We start from the raw sequence: 27,963 nt of genomic DNA on the forward strand, positions 1-27,963 counted from the left end.
TCCCTTTAACTCCATAAAGGACTGTGAAGTTACCGTTCCTTTCAGTGTACCATAGAGGGTGGAGCAGGAAATCAAGGGACACATACAAAATGTACGACCAACCAGAAAGTCACAACAAGAGAAGCAAAGGTGAGGTGAAGGAGTCGCGGTTGACAGGTGGTGGAAAATTTTCGGGGGTCTGCTGTGGTTTCGTATGCTTGGCAACGCCCGTGGGGGCCAGATGAGCCCTTCTGGGTGTGCGCTGATTCGCCATGTGGCGTGTGTGAGGTTTGGATACAAAGTAAAGGAGTTGGGCGGAAGATGAGCTTGGTCCATGTTCTGTATGCTCCATTATGGTTCACTCGTTTGGAGTTCTCTCTGGTTTATGAAACCACAGACGTGTTCATATCGGATGTGATGCCTTTCGCGGGTAGCCATCGTTCACTTGTTACTCATGCATGTGGAAAACGGCCATGAAGGTGCAAACAGAAGGGCGGATGAGAAGTTCGTACTGGTAATGGCATCGTGGACGCAAAAGACGGGCATTGAATCGAACAACCTGTAAGGGTCGGCTTCTGTATAGTGGAGACTGGTGCTCTCATAATGGTTACTCAGCCTGGATACGAAAAGGGAGAAATATGGTAAAACGGTTCTGTCGGAGCAGGTGTAGTGTCCATTCAGGTGGCATGTTATGTGTGGATACGTATGTGAAGCCATGAAGAGTACGACAAATTAAGACCCTGACTCATGGGCTCATGTCGATCACCAAGAATGGGTGTCTGCCAACATCTTGCGCTGTCCTGCTTTTGAAATTTCAACGGGGAGTGACCGGGTGAAAAATAGCTTTTCCGAAAAAAGGAAGACTAACAGTATTTTGATGTAGAGTTTCATCGAAAGTGTAGGGCAATCAGAGGCTTCAATTTTTCATATTCTGTGATTACTAAATAAGGGTTTTCACGAAGTGAAACTCAGTGGATTCTTGGGTTTTAAACCGCTGCACCCAAGTCGGAGACTTTGATCGTGCTGTCTTTAGTCGCTGGAGGATACAAGACGGGTAAGGAGCTGCAGGCACCCCTTATTTTTCAGGTCCGATAGGACCCAAGGGAGGATGCTCTTAGTTTCTGTGGAACGATCCCCGGCATGAGCCACACAGGAGGCCGCTGATAGCAACTTTGCCGGATCCTGAACAAAATCAGACCTCCAAACCGCTAAATTGGGGAAATCGGCGGGATTTCAGTCTCGAATAATCATGTACGTAATTTATACAAAATTTTGAAGCATATTTAGCCCACAAAAGATTATTAAAACTTCTGAAACCTCCAATCAACGAAGCGCAGTCGTTGTTTATATCCATCAGAACTTAAGATGGTGGCGGTATTTCGCAAGGCGGTAATTAGGCGCGCGCAGTTTTCCGACGTTTCTCCCGCACCTAGTTATCGCGGCAGTGGTTCTGTCGCCCTGCTTCACGTCCTGGTAGGTGGGGCACATTTCATTAATAGATGGCATTTTGTCCAGTTCATGATAGCGCAATTTCTTTCAAAGTAAGCAGACTGGTAGTAGAATTTCGTTGCAGCGCAAATGGCTAAGAGCGAAAATAACACTGCAGAGGCTTCGGGAATTAATTTCTGACTGAGACTATGACAACAGAGTGCCTTTGTTTACTTCTGGCTTTTTCGCAAACTATCATCAACATCCGATATTGCTATTCATGTTGAGATCTTCGACCGTGATTCTACCGTACGTTCCACTAGTGTGTGGAGCAGAAGGCAGTAATCCTGTTGTACATACTTTGGTTCTACCTGGCGAGCCCGTTTTCTGGTGCTACTCCAGCGTATTAGTGCCATTGCTTAGAGGTTTCGAGCCGATCCACTGTTCCAGCGTCCACTCTCTGGGCCCTCACCCCGCAGATACGAGGACCTGTACTTGTGGACTCATTGATCCACTGGATAAGTTGGAGTCAGGCGCTCGATCATGTTAGCTGCGCAAGGGGTTGGGAACGGCCGCTATCAGCTCCGTCCGTTCCGTATAAACAACTAATAGGTAAAAGGCGACTGTCGACTCATAGCACCCGCATGAAATTATCTCCAAAACCTTGCACTAGACAGTCTCGAAACATGCTCCCGGTCATTGTTTATGCCAATTCACGGAAGTGGTCTGTCGAATCCTGGTTCATGACGTTTGGAGGGCTTCCACTGGTACCAACGGGTCGGCCCGTTTGAGTTCACAGCCAAACTGATATTTAAGTCGAAATTCGGAATGCGTTAAGCCAGGCTTTGACAGCTAGGAGTGGGCGTGTGCAGTGACGTCCACAGCATATCCCGCAGAACCAGAACATTCGGACCCTCATCTTTGAGATTATTTCAGGTCGCTTTTCACTGAACGAATTAATGTATTTTGATCTTATCCGTAGAGATCCATTCCCAGTGCATCCAAAAACAGGCCTATAGTTTCGGAGCATTGTGCGTTGAGCAGTTATCTCTCAGCTTTCAACCCTCCAGGCTCAAATGTTTATATGCGAGTTACCAGACGTAGTGTTCAACACTGGGCGTTTCACGTGAACAACCTAATTTTTCACTGGTTTAGTCTCATCTTGCAAGTAGAATATCAACTTCTGTAGGGTTTTCCATCCGCCTCTTCGATTTTATTCAAGTCGGATCAATGGCATCTTGTGACGTATCAACCCCAGGTCGTCGAAATTTCAATGTAGGACCACATCCTTGTTTTTGCTCATCCCTTGGGCTGAAAATTGACTTCACACAACCCCACTTCATACTTAACGTGGCTGACAATTTTACTGTGGTTTCGGCTCCGTCGCCCACGTTGACCGCAATCATGGTTAAAGTCATCATCATTGACAGCAACACCAGATAAAGGCCCTGCTGCTTCACTGCCCCATAACCCTGTCAGTTTATTTGAATAAAGCCTTTCTGGGAAAGAAATTGGGGCCAGCCGGACACAAACATCCTGTAGCATATGGACACCACAAATATCGGTTACCCGCTGTTTCGGCTAACATCTCCACTCATGCACAGCGACGGTCACCGACGAAATTCTGGAAGGCGAATGGCACCCAAACTTCCTTTATTCTCTTCTGTCATGTCAATTTCTGTCCACCTTTAAGTGGACATTATGAAGTAGGTACAGAAAACAGCGCTGGTAATAGTACGAACTTGTTCGCTCTGCTAATTACACAAAGCTACGGGTGCCTGAATAGATGGCTCCGCGAAAAACAATAGTAAGGGACCAAAGCGTACTGCTGCCATAAAAAGTGATACTGTTTAGGATGTTTCTGTGTACAGACAATTTGGTTCTCACTTTGACAAAGTTGGTTCCATCATAGCGGAACATTGGTGAATAACTGGCATACATGGCCCTGGAAACGACATGTGGCGTTTCCCAGTGGGCAGATACTAGTTACTAGGCTTCAGTGGTCTGATTCACTTGGCGCAAGACGTATCCCTTCACAATTCGCCCAGTTTGTTTGTCGGACTTAAACCCAAATTATGATTCCGTGGACAGGGCCTATTAGAACTTGGAACAGGCAAACAATAGACTCATGTCGGCAGGAGACAAAACTGAAGGCTTTTACCTGAAAAGCCCAGATATACACTATAGCGAATCAAGTGACCAATTGATGTATGATGTAAGACATGAGATTGTATAATAATATGTAACAATCTTTCCTCTGGAAAGAACGTGCTTATGGTTCTCTGGTCGGCAAATAGTATTCCCGCGTTTTTTTGCTGTTCCTCTGTCACGGATTAGCCAACTCTTTTCGAGGTACATGTTTTTTATTAGAAGTGAACCGCACCCGCGAATTCTCCTGAATGGGATTTTCGTTTTTTGGAGTTTCAGTTTGAGTGCCTTTAAGTGATGCTAGATGTCGAAATCACGCAGACTCCTGTCCGCTTGGAAGACGTACTTGTGCTTACTCTGTGTTCAATTCCAGTAGCCCGACTCCCCAAGTCAGTGGATCTTTCGAACATGCTGGCGCATTAAACAAGTGATAGTAAACACTGAAGAGTTGACCTACCTGAGAAAGGCTTGCGGTTGCACAGGAAAAGCCGTTTGTAATGTGTAATATTTTTTGTGCGCAGAGTAATGGTCCGAAGTACTCTCTCGGGAATAACCCTTCCCACTGGATAACATCAAGTCAACTCGAGCAGAAACACGGAAACCGCTTTTCAGTGTCGCGCTCAACCGTCCTACATTCTTGTGGCATTGTTGACTGTATCACTTACTGCTTGTGGAGACGCCCCTATCTCGACGAGGACCTTTGAGATCGGTATAAAGGTTGGTAAAGTGATGGGAATGGATAAACGGTGACAAGCGGAGCAGGGGAGAAATAGTAGGTGACGAAGTCAGAAAGTGATCGACAGTTGAACAAGCGACAGAGTGGCGAGGGAGCACCAAATGTCTAATGTACGACACATTGTACACCGTCTGCCAGGACGGGAAGCTAGACACCCGATGGGCTCTATCCAATGAGAATTTAGGACACGCTTGTCTTCCGTGTACTCCGTAGTTCCCGGTAAAAGGAACCATCCTTACTGATCTTTGGGAGGAATGGTGCTGTTGAGGCACCCGTCACTGCTTCCACAAAGGAAAACTCTAGTTCTCATGAGTGTCTCACTAATCGATCAACACATCAGAAAACAACTTGGATGCTGCGCTACCAGACGACAGTTTCCTCAGGACGTCTTCGGTCCCTTAGTATCGGATTTGACGTCGAAGTACTCCTGTTTTTGTTTCAAATAGGGCCGTCGGGCTATTCAACTAGATCCCGGTGCCTTGTCGCGTTGGAGAAGTGGATTCCTTGTAGAGTGTAATTTACTGACTCCTGTTTTCAAATAGGGCCGTCGGGCTATTCAACTAGATCCCGGTGCCTTGTCGCGTTGGAGAAGTGGATTCCTTGTAGAGTGTAATTTACTGATGGAAATTCCTCGCTGAATTCAAACAGGGTACTCAACTCTGTTTCCTCCAAACTTAGTCAACGAACTCGGACTCTATTCAGTACAGCGTTACTTGTATCATTTTTTTATTCAAAGACCCTCTCATTTCGATGGGCAGCAGAAGAGTCTCAGATAAGTAGACTAAGAGGCTGGTTATTGGGTGGTGAGGGGTTCTGGTTGGCCGGCAAACAAGGCTGAGTTTGGCTATCGAGACTGTAGAATGGGATTTGTTTGATGTGCTCGACCGTGAGCCTTGTACTCAAAAGCTCGGCACTGGATGCAGTGGATAAATAAAGGGCTTCGCTCCAGTATCCTGACCGCAGCCCGAGCTGCTTGGCTACGGGCTCGGCTTGTCTATCTCGGGGGCGCAGGAGGTAAGGCTGGACTGTCGTTGGGCTACTGATTTTTTCGCCGTAATGTGTCGCTCCAGCTCTGGGCGGCCGACATTCGGTTTTGAGAACAGACCTCTTCTAACCGGTGCTTCTGGAGAAGGCATCATCTATGTTTTTCTGGAGTAGTTGCTGTTCGGTTTTAAGAAACGCCTCACGGAGAACGCTTTAACCCTTAGGCTACCTCGCAATCTGAACTTTTGCAGTACGAGGGCTTGCTACTTTACCTGGCTTTTCTTCGGTCTTCTGGCGTGATTGGCCCTTGAGGAACATATCTAATGTTCAAGGAGCCCGAGAGATCATTGCACTGCACGAACTTGATGATAATGACTTGGCAATCACGTCACGCTGGTGGTTTGCTGGTTCTGGCAGTCAAAGTGGGAAGCCTGTTCAACTGCCAAAAACAGAATCGAAACACTAGTTGTTAATTTTCTTAACAGAGGAATCTCCGTACATCAGCGATATCAGCACTTTTGTACCACCTCCCAGCATCCAAAAACCGGGTTCCGTGCATAAAATGTTTTGAAGGGGTCTCTTGACCGTCGCAGCAAAGAAAAATAAACAACCACCTGTGCCAAGGAAGACGGCGGAAACCCATTTAGGCTGCACTGGCCGCGAGATGGACAACTGGCGACAAACGTGATTAAACTATCGCTGGACAATGATTTTCTGCAATTAGAGAAAAGAACTAAATACTGACGTGAGACTGGACCTAACCGTGGCGTGAAAATTAGCGCACCTCAGCGGTCCATTGAGCTATACTGGGGGGTGTCCCCGCGACACTCGTAGGGTCTCTCATACCAGGTTGATCAATGGCTAGAGGTCTGATGAACACAGTCTCCTGGTCCTCCAGGTTGGGGGTTGGAACATGTGACGACTTGATCCGTAGAAATGGTAATGGATGTGCATTTCCCCGCCAAACAGCGCTGCCTTGCGGTTAGGCTTTGGAGCCAAAGGCTTTGGTTGAGGACCCCAATCATCCTTCTGTCTAGGTATGGGTGTCCTGATAGTATCCCAGTCCACGTACAACGATGAACTGCACATATACGAATAAACGCATGCCTCATCGGCCGTCGCGTGGTGCCATCAGCCGGGTCGCCTTACTTGCTGCATACAGCACGGCGCGTAAGCAAAAACAGGCTATTGCCGATGCCTCCCTCCTTTTTCCTTCACATACTTTTTCTTCCCCCTTTCCCCACCTCATTAATAGCCCTCATCTTGTAGGCCCAGCACTTTGGACTGATGACTCCATTCGTCGTGCATCGGTTTTGCGTGCAGAATATGCTCGTCCCATGGCACCGACATCGTCAGGTACGTTTAAATCAATCTTCAAGCCTCGACACCCTGTCTACCTGGCCGCATTCAATGTGCGCACTCTTAAGCAACAAGTTGCTCTTGCACTCACACTGGACTCGCCTGGGATTGATGTGTGCTGTGTCTCAGAAACGAGAATTCAAGGTGCAAGCACACCCGCATTGTTCAAAGACGAGGGCCAAGTCCTCAGTCAACGCTTGTCTGATCTGTTTGCTTGAACGTGGGTAGAGTCGGTGATAGTACCCATTTAAAAGAGGGCTCCTAATGAGTGTGGTAACCACAGAGGGATCAGCTTGACCCCGGTCGTAACGAGACTATTGGCGTCAATTTTGCTACATCGCCTTACGGTGGTTCGTGAGACACTGAATTGAGAGCAGCTGGCGGGATTTCGTCACACCGTCGGGCGCTAGAACAACGCCATACGTATAAGCGACCCACAACTGTGGTATTCCCGGATTTCCAAGGCGCATTGGACTCAGTTGATCGGTCTGTTTTTCTTGACACGCTTGCCCACCAAGGAATGCCCCGGAAGTTTGTAAACATGATACGTTCCTTGTATTCTCAGACTTCCGACCGTGAGTGTACGGAGAGCTCTTCAAAAGCTCCCGTACACAAAGTGGTGTCCGTCAGGGATGTCTGTTCTCTCCATTCCTTTTTAACTTTGCGATAGGTGAAATCATGAGACGAACTCTGGAAGGTCTCCAAAACCCCTGTGTTCAAATAGCCTTTGACGAAAACCTTGTTGATCTGGAGTACGCAGACGACATTGTTCTCATCTTCGAAGAGGAGGAGAAGCTGCAAGTGTTTTTGAATGAACTGACCAAAGTCATCCCGTCCTTTGGTATACACTGCATCCACGAAGTATAAGGTCAAGTTCGTGGACGTGCAGTCACTGAACGCGCCACTTGAAATCCACGGAGAGGTACTGGAGGTTGTATTAGTTTTGATTGTAGTGTGACAGATGAGGTGAATGCACGAATCTGCAAGGCTCGGGTCGCGTTTTCTAGTTTGAGACACCTATGACGTCAGGACGGTTTATCCCTGAATCTGAAGGGACGTGTGTATCAAGCTACCGTGCGGGCTGTTTTGTTGTATGGCTATGAGACTTGGCCTGTTCGATCAACGGAACTGACACGTCTTCGCGTGTTCGACAACCGTTGTCTCAGAACCATAGCTCGTGTGGGTTTGTAACGGCGTATCAGTAACGTGACAATTAGAAAGCGCGTTTTCGGTTGTGTAACGGGCACTTCCATTGAAGAATGTGTCCAGCACCAGAAACTGCGTTGCTTGGGACGTGTGTTACCTATGCCGAACCACCGTTTGCCGAAGAGAATGCTGTTTTCCTTGCCCGACTCAGTGGTGGAGGCAGTCAGCTGGCCAACCCTTAACTTGGCGGAACGCTTGGGTGTTGTCGGTGCTGCTCGCCATTCAGGATGGGGATCGCTTGACCCCCGCTGGGTCACGGTTCGTTGGATACACTACAAGATATGGCCGCCAACTGATGTCGATTGCGTTCTTGTTGTCACTTTCTATCCAGGTTGCCTGAGTGGACGTATGGAGGTGTAGGCACCTCGGAATGATTGTGGTAAGCTAGCACCAAATCCCTTCCGCGCACCTTTATTCTTTTCTTTACAATAAGACTTTCAAATAAATTATGGTTGTACGGCAGCAAAGCATCGGTGTTGAACACTGATCTCATGCTGTCGATGATGATGAGGAAAAGTCCTCCAGCTGTAGCACCCTTTCGGTACCTAGCTGCCATGTTACCCGAAGGAAGCACGAGGACTGGGATACTGTCAGGTTGCCCAAACCTAGACAGGAAATCGAGAGGCGGGTCGGGTTCAACTCATGGACCTTCCGGTCAGTGAATTCGCGCCCTAACCATTGAACCATTTCGCCCCCCATCACTTGAGAAATCACATTCATTCCCAGGTATACGCGAAAGGAAATACACGCATGCGCTTTAGTCTTGAAGAATAATGCCATAAAACACGAAGCGTCAGAATAAGTATTGTGGTATGACCGTACGATGTGTTTGGAAATGTAAGCCTCTGGAAATGATTGTGGTAGGTTACCACTAGACCCCCCCCCACATCCACTTTTGTTTCCCCAATAAGGCTTTCAAGTAAATTGTGCCTTAAATAAATATGGCTTCGGAGCATCAGTGTTGAACACTGATTGTCAAGCTAAATGCATATCTGATCGGTGAAGGACACTCAGAAGCAGTGGAGAGTCGGGTTTTGTTGACAAATAGGGTAGTAGCTGTTCGATAGTTCAGCCTAAGTGTACACAGAAGCAGACTGAAGTTAGTTTAGCGTAACCCATGTCTTTGTAACTGACCCTCAACCATTGGCTTGCAACATAGTTGCTCCTCATTCGCGCAGACCGAAGTAAGTTTTCATTGCTGTTTTTGAGTTTCTTTGCCTATGAATTGCCATGTCTTAGTAGTGAACCTATTGCCCGTTTATTTATGGATTTTATTCCGTCTTACTTTTCACCCTGACAGCCAATATTAATTAAAATCGATTGTACTTAGCCTTAGTATCGCGAAAAGCAAACGTGTTCACTTCGTCGCTATTTTATCCCAGTCTGTCAGTCATCTGTCGGGGAAGGATTAAAGTCGATGTTGACTCAGGTAGTAGTGTTCACTGAGTATGCGTCGTTCGGCAGCGGAGCAAGGGAATGCAGTCTAGAGCTTTGGCAAAACCGACGTACAAGGACGTAAGTCGTTATATTGATTAGTCATAAAATTTGGTTCCAAAAGAACGTCACCTTTCGCCAAATTTAAAGGGGCCAGGAGATGACTTGCTAGATCACTGCCTAGAAGGGAGGTTCCCTCTAAAAAACCGTAGTCAGTAACAGGTTTCCGTATTGGGCATTGCTTGTTTGGCGATTTCCCATAAACTCATACCCACTCCCATACTCATACCAGTACACTCGACCTTGTCTCACTATCTGACCTTCCTGGAAGGGTCTCGTCAAAATGACCTGTCGTCCAACAAAAATTTGTAGAATCCGGGTTTTTCGAATGATTCCCATCGTCATCCTCACCATAGAACATAAGCGGTTTACCGTAGCACTTGACGACCACAAGAATGCGAGAGATGACTCAAGTGGTGAGGGCACGAATTTGCTGACCATAAAGTCCGTGGTTCAAACCCGACCTCTGTCTCTCGGCTTCCCCTGTCTAGGATTGGGCAACCTGGCAGTATTCCATCCCTCGTGCTCCCTTCGGGTGGCATGGCAGCTAGGCACTGGAAGGGTGTTACAGCTGAACGGTTTATGCGCCTGTGAGCATATCCATGACTGTTGTCCTGTGTTCAACCGTAATGCTTTTTAATCTGACAATTACCCACACGTCGTTACTCCGTTTGAGTCAATTTTGTTGTAGGCGACAAACATGTCAAAGACCCGTAAGTTCTCCGTAACTGATTTGGAGCCATGCTATCTTGTGCGTTACTAATACTGTCAACGATTTCGTGTCTTAATTCTTGGCTTGCAAAACTGGCACTAATGGACTCAGTATCGAAATACTTCGTATCTAGGGTCTTTCCGTTTCAATGATGGTTTCGCTATCACATACTTTTAGAAGTTCACCCAGGTCCAATTTGATTGGCGTTTTTTTTATAGAGCTTTGGGTGTTTTTAAAGCAAACAGGTATAAGTTCAAAAAATTTGGTTAGAATCTCCGAGAATCTGGCCACAATCTGTTCCGCCCACATCGGTGTTCATTGGGCCCAGATAACTGTCTGGGCAATACGAAGCAAACTGACAGCCATCCTTAGGGGCTTTCTCTGATGTTTTTGTGCAGTAGGTATGGGCCTTCAATTACCACCCACTCCCTTTTACAGTCTAGAATCAACATGACTATTCAACGTCAGCACATAACTGACGACGAGTTCGTGATCTACTGCCGACCACGCAGGAGCAAAATATTCCCGTTTCATTTATGTGGTTTTACCTGTCAAGGCTGATGTCACCCGGGTGGGAGGGTTGAGTGTACCATCATTCATTCTTTAGGGTTACTGTTCGTTTGCTAGGCGAATAAAAGGAACCCACCAAAGCCCTGCTTTGTGAACTTTGCCAACTGGAGTCCTGCTTTGTGTGTCATCATTACAAAATATCTGCCAATCGCATCTATCTTCCCCTATGATTTCACGATGTGGTTTGCCCAAAAGTGCTGTTTTCCATACTCAGTTCGGAGTGGCGCAAGCAGAAAAGGTGGCCTACCTTTGACCTGGTGGAGGAATATGGGAACGACTAGTAAAAGTTGGGGTGCGCTCGTTTTCCTGAATGGGGTCCGTGTGGTGTCCTTGTGAATGGTTGCAGGCGCTGCAAGATGTAGCTGCTAATCTATGCCAGTGACGTTCTTGTCAGTTTCTATGCAGATCGTCTGAGTGAATGTAACTGTAGATGCATCGGGACGAGTGTGATAAGCTAGCACTAAGTCCTTTCCCCATCCACTTTTACTCCTTTTTTCACAACAAGTAAATTATGGTTATACGGTAGTGAAGCATCAGTTTTGAGCTATCTCGGTTCGGGCACCTTTGGACTGACTGTTAGTCTAAAAGATCTGTATCGAACGAAATTATGTCGGTGCCAGCTGATCACCATTCCTCGGCGACCTGGTAACATCACTCTCACTGTTCAGTGAGTAACGGGCTGCCACTACTTGTGTGAAATGAAATATGGTTTTTTGTTGGCTTACCATGCATTCCTTCTTGTGGGTGAGTTCTTTACTCAGTTGATCTAACGCTGATGGCTACCACTCGTCACGAATCTTTCCTGTGCGCCGAACGATTTAAAGCATCGTAATCTCCATTTACTCTGACCTTATTTGTATGTTTCGGCAGCAATGGAAATCCAAACAGTTCATCAGAACTTGCACTGGGAGCCCAATTCCATCCCGAATATCAACTACACTTCGGATGAAGACGATTTCGAGAGTGGAAACAGCACCGCAAAATTATACGAACGGTCACGCATCAAAGCGCTTGCTGGTGAGTTTCATTAAGTTTTTCACCGACACTTCCGCTTCTCTTCAGATGAGCGTGAAATTGTTCAGAAGAAGACGTTCACTAAATGGGTCAATTCACATTTGGTAGTTGTATCGTGCAGTATTGAAGACCTGTATTTGGATCTACGTGATGGCAAAATGCTCTTGAAACTACTTGAAATACTTTCGGGGGAGCGCCTTCCACCGCCCACTCGAGGCAAAATGCGCATCCACTGTCTCGAAAACGTGGACAAATCGTTAAACTTCCTATGTGACCAACATGTACATCTGGAAAATGTTGGTGCTCATGATATTGTCGATGGCAGCCCACGACTCACACTTGGCCTTATTTGGACTATCATTTTGCGGTTCCAAATACAGGATATCGTGGTTGAGGAACAGATGACCAGTGAGACTCGTTGTGCGAAGGATGCACTCCTGCTATGGTGTCAGATGAAAACTGCTGGTTACCCGAACGTTAATGTTCGAAACTTCACCACAAGTTGGCGTGATGGTTTGGCATTTAACGCTCTGATTCACAAGCATCGGCCTGACTTGATCAACTATGCGGCTCTTTCTAAAGCAGAACCGATGAAAAACCTCACAAATGCCTTCAGTGTGGCAGAAGAAAGGTTACACCTTACACCTCTGCTGGACCCGTCAGATGTTTGTGTAGAGCAGCCGGATGAGAAGTCCATTATTACTTACGTTGTCACATATTACCACTACTTCAACAAAATGAAGGCGGATACCGTACACTCGAAACGGATCGGCAAAATTGTGAATCAAGCCATAGAAACAGAGGACATGATCAATCAATATGAGCAACTCACGTCTGACCTTCTTGAGTGGATTGAAAAAACCATCGAATTGCTGAACAATCGTACATTTTCCAACTCTCTTTCTGGAGTCCAACATCAACTAGCTGGATTTAATACTTACCGCACAGCTGACAAACCTCCAAAGTTTGAAGAGAAGGGTGGTCTGGAGGTCCTCCTCTTCACGATACGTAGTCGTATGCGCTCGAATAACCAAGCCATTTATAATCCCCCTGAGGGAAAGCTTATTTCTGATATCAATCGTGCCTGGGAAGAACTGGAAAGGGCAGAACATGCCCGTGAACTTGCCTTGCGCGATGAGCTAATTCGACAAGAGAAGTTGGAGCAACTTGCTTCCCGCTTCGATCGCAAAGCTGGTTTGAGGGAAGCTTGGTTAACTGACAATCAGCGTCTAGTTGCTCAGGACAACTTTGGACAAGATCTTGCAGCAGTAGAGGCTGCCACAAAGAAGCACGAGGCTATCGAAACCGACATTTACGCTTACCAAGAGCGTGTTAACGCCATGGTGAATGTGGCCGAGGAACTTGAGCGAGAGAACTATCATGACCTTGAACGGGTCCAACTCCGACGCGATAACGTCCTTGCATTATGGGGAAATCTAATTAGCTCTCTGACACTTCGTCGCCATCGCTTGGACCTGAGCCTTCAGCTACAACATGTCTTCCAAGAAATGAGCTACTTGATGGATTGGATTGAAGAAATAAAGGGTCGATTGCGCTCTACTGATTATGGGAAACATCTAATGGGTGTTGAAGATCTTATTCAAAAGCACGCATTGATTGAAGCCGATATACGAGTGTTGGGTGGTCGTATGGAGCAAGTGCTTCAGCAGGCGGATCCTTTCATAACTTGCGCTTTCCCACAGGAAGTTGGCTCATACAGGCCAATTGAACCAGATGTTGTACAAGAGCGAGGCCGTGAACTGCGCGCTGCTTATGAAGAGCTTCATGACTTGAAAGACGCCCGTCTGCAAGGCTTGCAGGATTCAAAGAAAATGTGGCAGTTCTTCTGGGACATGGAGGATGAGAAAGAATGGATAAAGGAAAAAAGTCAGCTTATGTCCAGTCCAGATTTGGGACATGACCTCAGTTCCGTCGGCCGCCTTTTACGTAAGCATAAGGCGATAGAAGAGGACTCCACGGTTCACCTTGGAGTCTTACAAAACGCCCTGAAGAATGGTGATAAGTTAATCGAAGAAGGTAATTTAGGCAAGGAGCAGATTGAGCAGCATATGCGTGAAATGAAGCAGCTTTGGGATCAGTTAGTCGATCAGACAGCAGATCGTAAGCAGCGTTTGATGGAGTCACAAGAATTCTTCCAGCTATTAGCCGATTGTGATGATGCTGATGTGTGGTTGGCTGAGCAACAGCGGACCGTCAGTAATGAGGATGTTGGTTTGAAACTAGCGACCACTGAAAGTCTACTTAAGAACAACCAAGAAATAATGGACAATCTGAACGAGTACCAGAAGACGATTGACCAACTTCATCAGCAGGCAGCCACTGTGTCTGATTACCCAGATTGTGATGCGGCAACCATTGGTAGTCGTCTTGATGCTGTTGACAGACATTACGCTGATGTCGTCGGATTATGCAAGCTGCGACAGCAGCGTTTGCTTGATGCGCTAGCCATGTACAAGCTTTTTGACGTATCTGACACTGTGCGTACGTGGATTACGGAGAAAGAAAGACTGCTAACAACTTTAGTCCCCAGCGATGAATTGGAACTTGAAGTTATCCGGCATCGTTTTGAATGCTTTGAAAGGGAGTTGACTGCGAACGCCGAGAAGGTTGAGTCCGTGAACAAATTGTCAGAAGGCATGCTTGTTACTGATCACCCAGATGGTTCGAAAATACTCGCACAACAAGACACATTGAATGCATCCTGGAACCAGTTGGCGGATCTGGTAGACAACCGAAAACGGCAACTTGATTTGGCCTATCAGTATAATCAATTCTTGATAGAAAGTGCGGAGACAGCTAATTGGATCAAGGAGAAAGCCAAATTAGTGGAGTCTACCGACGAACTGGGTAATGATCTCAGCGGTATTATGCAGCTACAGCGCCGCCTTGGAGGTCTTCAGCGTGACCTGAAAGCAATCGAAGCAAAAGTTGAGCATTTGGATAAGCAGGCTGAAGAATTGTGCCAAGCCAAGCCAGAACAAGCCAACGTAAGTGTCTTCTGTGTTTGTACTACTTGGTCCTAGGTTGTTTCAGCTGAACGAGCAAAAATACATGAATTATGGGACGAGTTGAAAGAAATGCTAAAAGACAGGGATGACAGACTGAATTATTCCAGTGAGCTCCAGCGATTCTTACAGGATCTGGATCATTTCCAAATGTGGTTACGCCGAACTCAAACCGACGTGGCGTCAGAAGACATACCAAACAATCTTCAGGTTGGTGTTATCCGCTTGTTTCCTTACATGACTCGTGTTTTTAGGAGGCAGAAGCATTGGTTGATAACCACAAACAGCTGGGTGCCGAAATCGATGGATACGAAGCTGACTTCCACCGCCTAATGGACTTTGGTCGACGGGAAACTGAGGGAAAGACGGATGCCCAATATGAGTACCTTGCCAAGCGACTTGACCTTATTGAAGAGGACTGGGACGCGCTGCATAATATGTATGCCAAACGTGGTGAAATACTGAGTCAGAATGTTGAGGCCCATGTAAGCTTCTTCCCAATTGTGATATTGCCGTTAATCTCCTTTTAGACCTTCTTCCGAGATGCTTTACAGGCAGATATTGTTCTTGCTAAACTGGAGCAAGCGGTTGCCAAAGAGGAAACGCCGGTGAGTTGCTCGTTTTTGTGCTATGTTTGTTCATCCCGTGTTACCTCTTTACCACGATAAACAAGAATCTTTGCTTCGGAGATGTTTTAAGGCTCTGGTTTACCCTCGAACTTGGCCGCTTGTTGTATCTAACACCCCCAAGATTGATAGAAAAGCGTGAGCGCTTGGTGAATTTGTTTTAAGTAACCTCACATCCTAATTCTTAACTGTTTACTGAATAAAATATAAGCTATACATCGATCCTTGTACACATATCCTAGAACTACCATTCACTTTCAGGAATGTTTGGTTATTCTTCCAGGCACTCCTCTCTGACGCTTACAAAATCCCACTTTTTGTCAGCTTTTCTTTAACGATACTGACCGACTGGGTCGGTCGGTTGCTTGGTGTTCCACTGAGTAGCTCACGGCAGGTTTTAGTTGCGTCGGATTGATTCAACGCCACAGGCAGTCAACTATATTCACTCAACAGTACTGCTTTTGTCAAGCGTGAGGTATCCAATTCTAGGTAGTGGGTGGTTTACGTTCGACGTTTTTCGGACTCTCAAGAAGCCACAACACCACTGCTCAGCCACGATTTAGTATAAAAATTCCATTTGGATAGGAGGCCGACCTTTTTTAATTATCCTTTTTTCTGGGATGAGGTTACTGGGCCTGTCTGCCACTCCTAGGTATAAACACAGGAATAAAGATTCGCCCAAGGAGGACGTCTGCCTTTCTCCGTGGACATTCCCGGAGTGATTTCCACGTTGCTACACCCGGTATATGCCACAACGGATAAATTTCGCTTGGCAACATTCCTGTGGGCCACCATTAACCTCGCGATCTTTCCATTTCCGTTGTGCTTGCTGTCCGAGAGTTCATTATCTGAACACGTGCATTCATGCTTTTGAATTCCAGTTGTTGCTTTCATCATATGGCTATAGCAGCCTATATCTTTTTTTAAATTCAACACAGACAAAGTTCATTTGCTTTTATCTTTCAACATACGTGTCTGTTATTAATGTCATACTCATTCAACGGCTTCTTTCTAGACCTCTCTGGAGGCAGCAGAGGAGAATTTGAGACAATGGGACGTTCTGGAAGCATCGATTCTCAAAAATGACGAGCGCATTGACCACGTTTTAGCTCAGGGTCAAGATCTAATTGATAGAAAAATATTCCCTGTGGAGAAAATGCAGGCGAAATGTGAGCAGCTCGCCAGTCGGTGAGTGAATCTGGTTCTCCTGTTACACCAACACTTGTATTTCCACACACTATTCAACATTTTACCCACCGTTTTCCGCAACGTCACAGTGGTCACGAAGTATGAAGTAGAACTTCACTTTCATTCTCTAAGTTGGTGGTCATTTAAAGAGGTGATCACCAAACAGCACTGTTGAATCAAATGAGGTTCTGGCACTATCCAGCGACCTACGGTACAGTCGAAAAAATGCGAATTCCCATTGAAAATCCTGTTTTTACGCAGTGAAGCAGTCAGTCCTTATATTGGACATTTTCTCATTTCGCAAAGTCTTATTTGGTTGTATCTGATTCCAAAGGGCGGTGGGTCGCGAAATTGGGCTCCCCTGAAATTTGATATCTCATATTCAGTACGTTCGCCTAAACCGGCCTCGTACACTACTACAAATTTAGCACCTGCAAGTCTACATTGTGTAAACACTATAAACATCCAGTTTGTGGACTTTCATGTCTCATTTCACTGGCTCTCCCTAAATTAACATATTATTGTGGATTGCAACTTCAATGTTGGTCCTTGGCTTGTTGTTCTTCAGGAATTCGAATAGGTAGGTGGCTTGGGCTTATCGACTTGTGATAGAACCAACGGTTGTTGAGACTTAATTGAAGAGATCTTTGAAAAGGGGGGATCATTCGTCAACAACTAAAAACGCAGACTTATGTTTCACTTTTTAGACGGGAGTCCTTGAAAAAGCGTGCTGCTGAACGGAAAGAAGCGTTAGAAGAGCAGTTACACCTCCAACAGTTTTGTCAGGAGGTCGATGATGTAAGTTTCTCACTGTTTTTATAGTCCGGCTAACTTTGTGTATTTAGGTCGAGGAGTGGCTCACAGAGAAAGCAGTTGCGGTCACGGAACAACCAACTCCCCTGGCCAAGAATATTGCCCTGTTGTATGGTCGCTTTAAAGCATTCGAAGGAGAGTTGGACGCCAATAAAGATAAGATCGCCGATGTTATTAAGGTATGCTTTGATTCATCTGTTTCAACACGTCAGCTGCACAGAAGGAATAACCACACTTATTACGAATCGTTACAGGGTCAATTTTCGTTTACTGAACACGTCTGCCCGAAGTGGTCATAGTGATCCCTCTATGATCCTTTGCCCTTTAATATGTGGCATTCCAACGTAACGCCAACAGAAGAATTGAACACTAGCTGTCTCTTGGTTATGGAATCGGGTTTGTTATGTATTGATTACGACTCCCTGTCAAAGTGATAATCGTGGAGATGGATGAGGCTCATTTGGTCATCATTGCTGCTTGTAATTTATACTTAACGAACCTAGTCGTTTCAGTGATTGTTATTTGCGAATGGACACCCGATACGGGATGTGCCAATCGCAAGGTGTCAGGTGGTACATGTGGGCATCGCCCAGTGATGTTTCGCTACCCGATCTATGTATAAATGTCTCCTCACACTAATGACGACAACTAAAATCAGTGTATGGCTTGCACATTGTAGCTGGCTGCATCATGAACTATGCATACCCACCCAACCATCCACCCTGGATTCATTCAACCTTACTTCCATCGTCTATCAAGAAGTGGGACAATGTGGATTCTTTATCCCTACTTAGAGCAGCTGTCCTTTTTATTTCGCTATTTTGCATGTCATGCTTTTTTGTGCTTGCAGATGGCATGCCTCTGGTAGGTTATGCCACTTACCGAATCTAGAAGGTAGGCATCCAATGCATGCTTGGGAAGTGCGTTTTCAACTAACGCATATTTTTACGCTAGCCATGTACAGTACCTTGTGGATACTAGTCTACTACCGTGTGTTACTCTTTCGCACGTGGCAGTATGTTGTAAAGTCGAAATGTTACGGTTTTGACGGCGGTACCTAAGGTTCTAGGAGTAGATCTAATCAGCTCCCATCTTTATCAATATTTTTGTTCCTACCTTTAATTTTATGATGTCGGCGTTTTAACTTAGCAGCAATGGCGAGCATATGTTTGTTCTTAGAATCGGTCAGTTCGTTTAAATATGTTTTCATTTGATAGGAAGGTCAAGTCCTCATGCAGTCTCATCCTATGCTCGAAGCCCAAATTCAACCGCGCATTGAAGCCCTTCAGCGGCAGTGGGTGGAACTTGAAACTACTGCAGCTGACAAGAGTGCCAAGATGGCGGATGCCAACCGGGGTAAGTTCAGGTTGGGCGCATATATATCCTCTTCAAGCTTGGCCACCACTAACTGCAAACCTGGGCGGCCAACACTACCTTGGGTATTCACTTATCAAGCGCCTTTGAACTCCTTTACCTCTATTTCTGTATTATCTTCTTTTGCTATTAAGCACTTCGTTCGTGTGTCGTATTGTGTTTTACTAGTACATCCTCATTTTTCTACTTCAGCAACCCATCTGGCTTGATCTAATAGGAAATCATTATAAAACCGGGATTGCCATTGTCGAGTCATGGGCAATCTCAGAGGTGACGTTAGATTTCTCAGTCATGCCCAGATGATCTTAATGAAGAAATCGCAACAGGTGCATTACCAAACACCAGCGTCTTAGTAATGTCCCATTTGTCAGTGACGTTTTGCATATCGATTTCTATCTCGAGACCTTCGCGACCGCCTTACCCCATGTGCATCCGAGTTGCTCACGTGAGTGTCGTGAAGTAAACTAGAACTTATAGCAAACTGAAAAAATTGTCCCCAGATCGAGCGATTAAACGGTAATGGCTGTAGCGGTTAGGGGAGCAGCACCTCAACATCATGTGGAGTCCCCAAGGTTCTGAAAAATAGCATCGCTAGGGGTGTGCTCTCCGCGAGACTGGATTGTCGTAGAGGATAATAGTAGCTACTGTGTTTCGTCACTTCACGGCGAAGATCCCAAACCGCATCGTGGTTCGGTTCAGATTCTGCGTTTGTTTTGAGCGTCCACCGGCCGCATGCAACTATTCCAGGGAGACCTGTATCTGGAGTCATAGATTGACACAAGCAAGGTTGTCCTATAATCATGTTGTTCGAAGGGGTTTTTGTTTTGCACACCAGTCACGGATGTGATTGCTGGATGTAAAAATGTAAGGTGAACCAATCAGTTCATGCATTAGCGCTTTTCCCTGTAGAGGCACAGTGTTGGAAATTGGTCAATATTTGATCGCTCCGAAGGTTAGGATAGTTTCTATACCATAAATTTGCCATTGCATTTGCGAAGTTCCGCATAAATGATCAATGCAAGAGGAGATTGCCCTAGGAGAGGACACTATCTGTCATTTTAAGTGCTGATAGGCTTAGACGGTTTTTCTCACTCGAAGTTGTTCTATTTCCCTCCAGAAACCCTGTTTGACGAGACGGCCAAATCGATGATGACCTGGATAACGGAAGTCAGAACCCAGATCGTCACTACCACAGAAGACGTGACCGAGGAGATCGGTCTTGTTGAACTAAATGAGCATTTGAAAGACCAGGATCGTAAGGATCAGGAACTCCAGTCTAAGCGACGCATGTTGGAAGATATGGCTGTACGTCAGTTCAGTTTCGTGTCTAAACAGTTTGACTTTTCCTTAAGCTTTCCTTTTTTATTACAAATTGTCGAACGACCGTTGTGCTCGAGCTAGTTTGGGCATTAGCAACCGTAGACACTTCTTACGTCATGTGTGCTATCCTACACTTTCTCATGGTACGTTCATTGTATGTGAGGCGGTTCAATGTGTTTTTAAAGCGCAAATCAGTCACTCGAATTGACAGAGCCTATTGTTGTAGTGGAATTCTAACTTTTAGCTTCATTGTATGTTCTAGACTCATGCTGAGAAACTCAAAGAACAGTATCCTGATCGTCAGGAAGAATTTGAACAAGTCCATCAGGAAGTCCGCATTCGGCTTACGGAATTAGAGGCTCCACTTGCTTCTCGCCGCGAAAAACTGTTAAAACAGAAACGAGTACGTCAATTCTTGCGTGACATCGAAGACGAGAAGGATTGGATAAAGGATAAACTTGCGCTTATCGAGGACTCGAGCAAAATGGGCAACTCACTGTTGGCGGCACAGCAACTTTTGCGTCGTCATCGCATGTTAGCAAACGAGGTAGAAAACCATCGTCCTCGGATAGATTCCGTTTGCCAGGTTAGTTTCCCTTCTAACAGTCGTGGCATGCGGATGTTTCAGGTTAATGGTGGTGCATTCAAAGCTTGCTACTCTACCGCTGTATGTCTTCATAAGGCATAGATTCCGTTTGCCAGGTTAGTTTCCTTTCTAACAGTCGTGGCATGCGGATGCTTCAGGTTAATGGTGGTGCATTCATAGCTCGCTACTCTACCGCTGTATGTCTTCATAAGGAAGTGCTTGTTTGTCAAATAAACTACCTAATATATGACAAATTTGATTAGCATTAGCATCTAGTCGTAATTCATTTGTAGAGGGTCGAATGACAACAGGAAGTGACGTCTAACGAAGATATTATTGTATTAATAGATAGCTTTCTACCTACAGACTACCGATAGTCATATTCGAACGTTTCACCTTCGGATCCAACAGTTCCTCTTCTCAAGATCAGCTTTGCATTTCAGACGTGCTTCGCATTTAAAAGAGTAGCTGCTTGCTTTTACGGCTTCCCGTTCTCGTCAGTTTTGATGGGCTTCAGTTTATGTACTAATGTGCCCGAACGCGGCCGTTGTTTTACCTGTCAACATAATAGCTTTTGGAAGCTAAGGATATCAAGTTATCTTCTGAAGATCGAAATATTTTACCGATGACAAGTAATTCTCAGTTGATCAGGTTGCATTTAAGGCCTTTATTGCCATGTCTTTAATTTCACAGTTAGTACCTGTGACCGGTCACGATCTGAGGAGTCACTACGTTATCCGGGTTACTTCTATTTTTAGGAAGGTGAGCAGATGATTCAAGAAGGCCATCCAAGAAGCGATAGATTCCGCAAGGCGATTGATGAACTGTGGGATCTTTGGGGGCAGTTGGAAGAAGTCGTATCAAGCAGACATCAGAAGCTTCTAGAAAACGAAGTTGCTCAACAATATCTATTCGACGCCAGCGAGGCAGAAGCTTGGATGGGCGAACAAGAGCTCTATCTCATGGGTGAAGAGCGCGCTAAGGTTTGTTTCTATGAATTCCCTCGTAGATTATTTTATTCTTTCTCATCCAAGGGACTAACTTTTCCATCTTTGTTTCCGCTCAATTCTTGTCTAGGATGAGCAAGGAGCTAACAATGCAATGAAGAGGCACGAGCAACTGCAAAAGGTCGTTGAAAACTATTCCGCTGAGATCCGAAACCTGGGTGAACGCAGTCGTGCCATGCTAGAAGCCAATCATCCTGAGGCTGAGGCTGTAGCGATTAAACAGGCTCGTGTGGATAAGATGTACGCCGGCTTACGTGAACTCTGCGTGGAACGTCGGGCCAGGTTGGAGGAAATTCTCAAACTTTACTCGCTGTTGCGAGATATTCTGGACTTGGAGGTGGGCTTAATGGTCATCTGTATGCTCATTCCGACGTATGTGATATGGTATAATTCTCTTCAGCATAGTTCTGTCTGCGCGTTTCTACTGGCTAGATTTTTGGTTTCCCGCTGTTTACTCCCACAGTGTTCGAGTCATGCGCTGTCAAAATTATCAGTTTTCGCACCAGCATGAAACAAACCTAACTTCTTAGTTTTTATAGTGAATTTCTTCTTCTTCAACCTTAAAGATGTAAAGCACTTACACCCTAGGATAACTAACTGATAACTAATCAGTGTTTTTGGACGACCGTTTATTCAAAACGTTAGTGCGAACTCAGTCTTATGCCTTCACTAGCGGGCATTAACATACGTAAGACCTCCACGAACTCTACAGCTGTATTGAACTCTCTACAGGCAGAAGTCCCCCTGGGGGAGATTAGTTTAACTATACATATAGGGGCATTTTAATCTTGTTGACAGTGGCGCATGGGACACACCAGAATTCCTTCTGAACGAGCTGTTCCGTATCCTCAAATGTACCATCATTCAGCTTATGTGCTCATCAACCTGGATACTGGTCCATAATCACCATGGCGACACTACGTGCTACCCATACTAATGACACTTCTTGACTCACTCACCTTTACTTATTTCCCCTATCAGGCTTGGATCGCCGAGCGCATCGCAGTTGCCAGTAGCCATGAACTTGGTGCCGACTACGAACACTGCTGTCTGCTACGAGAACGGTTTGCTGAGTTCGCGCGGGAAACTAGTGAGTTGGGCAGACACCGTATCGGAGCTGCCAATGAGCTTTGTGATGCACTCATCGATCAGGGTCATGGGGAAGCCGCCGAAATCGCTGGATGGAAGGATCGCGTGAATGAAGCATGGGCTGATTTGCTGGAATTAATTGATACACGTATACAGCTTCTCAAGACTGCCTGGGATCTGCACAAATTTCTGTCTGACTGTCAGGTATGTTGTTGCTCGTCTAGAATTGTTGGTTCTTTGCATTCTCTCCTTGTTTCCCTCTCTAACGGGATGTAGAGTAAACTATGGACTTTGAACTACAGAATATGAGCGTTCATTTTGTGGATATGTCTGAACAACATGGTACGTAAACATTGAGTCCACCTGTTTTCGAGGGAAGGAAGGATAAGTAGTAAAAGATTCTACATGTCAAACACATTGTTGTCACAATTTGCTACGTACATATGTTGTATTCACATGATTATCGCTTTGGTCAACTTTTGAGTTATATGTCATTTAATCCATCAACCCTAGAAGCCAGGATCTGTGTCTGACACACTTGCCCTGTAGACCGAACTCCGCGTTCATTCATTTAATAGGTTTGTATCTGTCGTTTATCCCCTCGTACGCATCCAGTATATGCAGCATTGTATTCAACCTTCCTCCTTTAGGATGTTCTGGATCGTATTGCTGAAAAAGCTAGTAGCATTCCGGAAGAAGTGGGACGTGATGCAAAAGCAGTGGCTGCCCTTCAACGCAAACATGCTACTTTTGAATATGATCTTTCTCGTCTGGGGTCCCAGGTGCGTTTCCAATGTGATTCGTATTTTTACTATATTTGACACTTGACATATTTCAATTTGGTAACTTTGTCTTTAATGATTCCCTTAAGAACAAGTTTCCGTAAGGCATCGTGTAATTCCCCGCTAAATTATTTCTACCCACCAGCTACTGAGATTTGGGATAGGATAGATTTGTTGGACTGATCGATCCGCTTTCGCATCGAAACCCATCATGACTTGGGGAGGTAGTATCTGTTGTCATCTCAGATTTATTTTCCTTCTTGATAGGCGATTTCGCGCTGCCCTATTTATCTGCCTTCCCTCTTTGGATATGGCCTCTGATCAGTGTCGCCTATGGAGGGGTGGTAGTGGTGCTGGTGTTTTGGCAAAACACATGGAAATATGTTCTATTTCGTGCGTAGACGTAGCACCGGTATTTTCCGATCACACCTATTAGAATAATATTCCTTTTCCAGGTCGAGGGAATAATAGAGGCTGCCAATGGACTGCTGCCATCGTATGCTGGCGATAAGGAACGGTTGATATGTGATCGCCGGGATGAAGTTATTCATGCATGGCGTCAACTCCAGTGTTCTACAGAACAACGAAAGATTCATCTTCTAGATGCAGCCGACGTCCATCGCTTTTTCGCTATGGTACGCGAGCTTCGCATGTGGATGGAAACCATGCGAACAGAGATGGCGACTAAGGAAAAACCGAGGTGGGTTTCTCCACTGTTTTTGGCTGTACGTATATCAGTCTATGACTATAGAATCTAGTTAGATCAGTAATTATGTGAGTGTTGATTACCGAATGCGCTGTCTGATTTTCCTCTGTGAACAAATCAAGTGTTCCTGTTGTCTTGTACTGGCTCCTTTATGAGAGTTAATTTATATTTTCAGACGTGTACTCTACACTATCATTTCCGGCTACATGAATATAGTTCACTTACGGACGCACCGTCCTTTCCCACTAGAAGCGTGTACACTAACATGCATGACATAAATCTGGTGGTGCCTCCCTGTTCCACGCACTTGCGCAGCGCCAATCACGTGGCAACAGAAACGCCCCTTTATGATAATTCTAAATCGATGGATCATCTAAGGTTCTGTTACTGCGCAACTTTATTACACGATATCATTTTCATGCTCTTTGAATCTGCTTTTCCTTTTATTGACTTGCTAAGATTGCCAACATGTAACCTCTACCGGAGGCTCATGCAGCGATACTATGTACTTTTGTTGTGCCATTGCTGGTCCCTTCAATTTTCCACTCCCCAGATTTGCATAAAACCAGCATGTGGACGCTACGGGGAGTGATATACTGCTAAGGAACTTGGTTGTCCATAACCCTGTCTATATGGTTTATAAGCGAATTATTGTTCGGTAGGGATGACAAGTGCTTACCTCGCGACACGCTTGATGCGAAAGTAAAGGTTGTTACAAGAATCATTATGGGGATTAGGTACCCAGGGAAATTCCTAAGCCCTGGTTGTGAAAAATCCTCTGGCAGTAGCTTAGTCCCCGTACAATATGAAATAGTCGCCGGTTTATTAAGTTCTCTGCAACTTGTTTTGCCGCACGATTGCAATTTCGGCAGCAGCGTTCTCAATTGTAAGTACTTTGATTTCTCACACTCACTAATAGTTCATACAACTCAGTATTTTCACTTTGTTTCGAGTTCTAGTTTTTGATATCTGGCTAAATGCATCCAGAGTCGAAATGTTTATTGCCTGGCACGCGATGTTAACAGTTTGTCACCGTGCATGATAAACAGCCCTTTTTGGAAACATCTGAACAACGGTTAATCCACTCCAACTTACCGATTCCGACAGCATTACCACGACTCAGATTAATTCTATCGATTTTCCCCATTCTTCTTTGCTTTAGAGATGTTTCTGGTATCGATCTGCTGATGAACAATCACCGTAGCCTCAAGGCGGAGATCGATGCTCGAGAAGAAAACTTCAGCATTTGCTTGAGCTTAGGTCGAACGTTGCTAAATCGACGACATCCTCGGGAAGAAGAGGTTCGGGAAAAATGCATACAGGTTAGTAGGACCATTTCCGCACATTCCTCCCGTTCGTTCATTGTTACCATGTCACTTTCAGGCAAGTCTTTAGGTTAATCCGTAGTGCGATTCGAAGGCTTTTGGTTATTCAGTTCAGCATCCGACTCTGTTCCGGACACGTCGGACACTCAGTAAACCAGTCGTAACACAAGATCCAGTCGTTTTAGGTCAAGCTGAAGTAATAAATAATAATAATAATAGTCTTCTGACGAGACTACTAACAGGAGTCTTTTCTTTCAGTTGGTGACTGAACGAATTCAACTGATCGATCAGTGGACTGAGCGTTGGGAAACCCTTCAGCTTCTGCTGGAAGTTTATCAGTTCGCTCGTGATGCTGAGGTTGCTGAAGCCTGGCTGATGGCGCAAGAACCGTACCTTGCCAGTAAAGATCTTGGTGAGACACTGGACGAAACCCTGGCTCTGCTGAAGAAACATTTGGCATTTGAGCGTGCGGCAGCCACTCAGGAAGAGCGCTTTATTGCACTCCAAAAACTAACAACGGTGAGTTCTCACTGGTTTGGCGTCCTCCACCCGTTCGTTTTGACGGTTTCCAAAATTTTCCGACTCTTGCAAGGGGCTACACTGGATCCCTTTGGCGAGAAACATTCACGTGTTTTGCTTCAGCGGTGTTCGTTAGGTGGTGCGCTCATTCCGTGTGCTTTTTTTCCTCCCTTAGTTGGAACTGAAAGCCAGAGAACGTACCCCGGAAACGGAAGCCGCTCGACGTGCCGAGAAGGAGCGGCGAATCGCTGAGGCTATCCGTGAATTCCAGCCGCCACCTACACTTCCCACTGTACCGGTGACGGAAGCCGAACAAGTGACTTTAGATGAAAGGACTCGAGAGATTGTTGGTCAAGTTCCTTCCACTCCTAAGCGCGCACGCGACAGTAAGGACTCTGGTCGTCCTCCCCGTGACTTTGAGGGATTGCTCACCCGCAAACACGAATGGCAAAGCGGGGGTAAAAAGGCACCTTCACGATCGTGGCACGATCTTTATTTCGTGCTGTCTGCCTCCCAAGGAACCTTGTCTGCTTACAAGGAGCAACGGTTAGCAAAAGAGAAACCAGGTGAATTATATCGTCACGAAACCCCCGTGAACCTGGCAGGAGCCTCTGCAGCTCCCGCTTTCAACTATACTAAGCGTCGCTTCGTATTCCGCCTGAAGCTGGCTAACGGTGGTGAAACGCTTTTCCAGGCCCGCTCCGACGAGTCGATGCATGAATGGGTTCAAGCCATCAATGCTGTTGTAGCCAGTCTTCCAGCTGAACAAGTGGAGTCTACTTCCGGTGCTGGTGGTCGAGCTGCCACTCTACCTTCTGGTGCTCAACCGGAGCCTCAGCCTGGCAGCAGTTCTGCGGCCACCGGCAAAAAGAAGTTCCTCACTCTGGGGCGTAAGAAATGAAACAGTTATGTCTGAGGATTCTTATCCTGTTCCCTTTGCAACACGCTGGACTCTTCAACATTGATTTTTGTCCTCATTTCCATTACCCCCGGGTCTTTATCCATCCATGCGTTTGCTTTCTAAAATTGTCTATGTGCTTTTATTCCTGCCCTATTGAACTGAAAGCGAAACAGGGGATGGGTTTCACGTGTTACACTTTCTCTTTCGTCACTGCTGTTCGGCTCCTCAGACTGTTTCGATACTTTTCGCAACTTGGCCGTCCATCTACATCCGGGTGTCAGTACAGCGCACACTCGAGTGGGAGTGACCCTTCTGCCTCCCCTGATTCCCTATTTTTGATTTACATTTGCGTATATTAGCTTCTTGTTCTAACTTAGCTGGTCACTGTCACAACGCGCCTTTCGAAACGCTTCTACGTTTTCAGCATTTTTCTGCCATCACACTTGAAATTAACGTTATTCCTCCAGCTGTCTAGGATGTTACGATTCTTTTTTGTATTTTGTAAAAAGTACTTCGTCGTTTTTGGTTAATTTTTCGTTATTGATGGTTTCGTCGCTTGTTAGGTGAGATGATCAGCGTTTCCTCAACTCATGAGAACAGCTTCTACGCATGTATGCATTTCTGTTCAATATTCTCGGATATGTCTCGTCCCCGCTTATATTAGTTGTGGCTTTCACTGTCCTTCGAATGACCCAGTTCCTGCGTAGTTCCATCCACCACGTCTCGCTTTTTGCCCTTCCGTCGGTTTTTCAGACCCACGTTTTCATCCCTTTGATTCTTAACCATATGCTGTTGAACCCGTTTCTCTCCGGCGTGGTCGTTCTACGCCCCTGCCTTATCATACCTCTGCTTCTTTGATTTTTAGATCTTTGTTACTCACATCATCCATCGGTTTAGTACTTGAATAAAGATCAATACAAGAACCGACGGTATTGCCGTCCATGATTAAAATGGACATGTGATGCTGCTCTCATGGTCTCTGTGAGGTCCCGTTTTCTTTCCGCCAGGCTTCAGCTCTTGAACTAGGTATGTATGGGTGGTACTGCATTGTTCATATTAACTCCTGAGGCT

The 27,963-nt window shown here is 45.7% G+C and overlaps 3 protein-coding genes across 3 annotated transcripts; 1 reads left to right on the forward strand and 2 right to left on the reverse strand.

The window, feature by feature from the left end:
• Positions 1 to 89: 89 nt before the first annotated feature.
• T265_02435 (hypothetical protein) lies at positions 90 to 27,960 on the forward strand (the record flags this gene model as incomplete). Its single annotated transcript, XM_009166684.1, has 20 exons — positions 90 to 129; positions 11,487 to 11,633; positions 11,679 to 14,638; positions 14,675 to 14,866; positions 14,911 to 15,141; positions 15,187 to 15,264; positions 16,298 to 16,470; positions 17,178 to 17,268; positions 17,316 to 17,462; positions 18,501 to 18,639; positions 19,775 to 19,962; positions 20,240 to 20,563; positions 21,322 to 21,546; positions 21,641 to 21,907; positions 22,552 to 22,863; positions 23,310 to 23,441; positions 23,897 to 24,141; positions 25,310 to 25,469; positions 25,731 to 25,991; positions 26,167 to 27,960. 20 exons carry the CDS (start codon positions 90 to 92, stop codon positions 26,890 to 26,892), a joined length of 7,038 nt encoding a protein of 2,345 aa, XP_009164948.1.
• On the reverse strand, positions 110 to 331 carry T265_02433 (hypothetical protein; the record flags this gene model as incomplete). The annotated part of the gene is made up of 1 exon (XM_009166682.1): positions 110 to 331. A coding segment is annotated over one exon (222 nt), but the record flags the coding sequence as incomplete, so codon positions are not given.
• On the reverse strand, positions 2,625 to 2,813 carry T265_02434 (hypothetical protein; the record flags this gene model as incomplete). The annotated part of the gene is made up of 1 exon (XM_009166683.1): positions 2,625 to 2,813. One exon carries the CDS (start codon positions 2,811 to 2,813, stop codon positions 2,625 to 2,627), a length of 189 nt encoding a protein of 62 aa, XP_009164947.1.
• Positions 27,961 to 27,963: the final 3 nt, after the last annotated feature.

The sequence above is a fragment of the Opisthorchis viverrini genome, assembly GCF_000715545.1.
Source record: "Opisthorchis viverrini unplaced genomic scaffold opera_v5_30, whole genome shotgun sequence".
Classification (NCBI taxonomy): Eukaryota; Metazoa; Platyhelminthes; class Trematoda; order Opisthorchiida; family Opisthorchiidae; genus Opisthorchis; species Opisthorchis viverrini.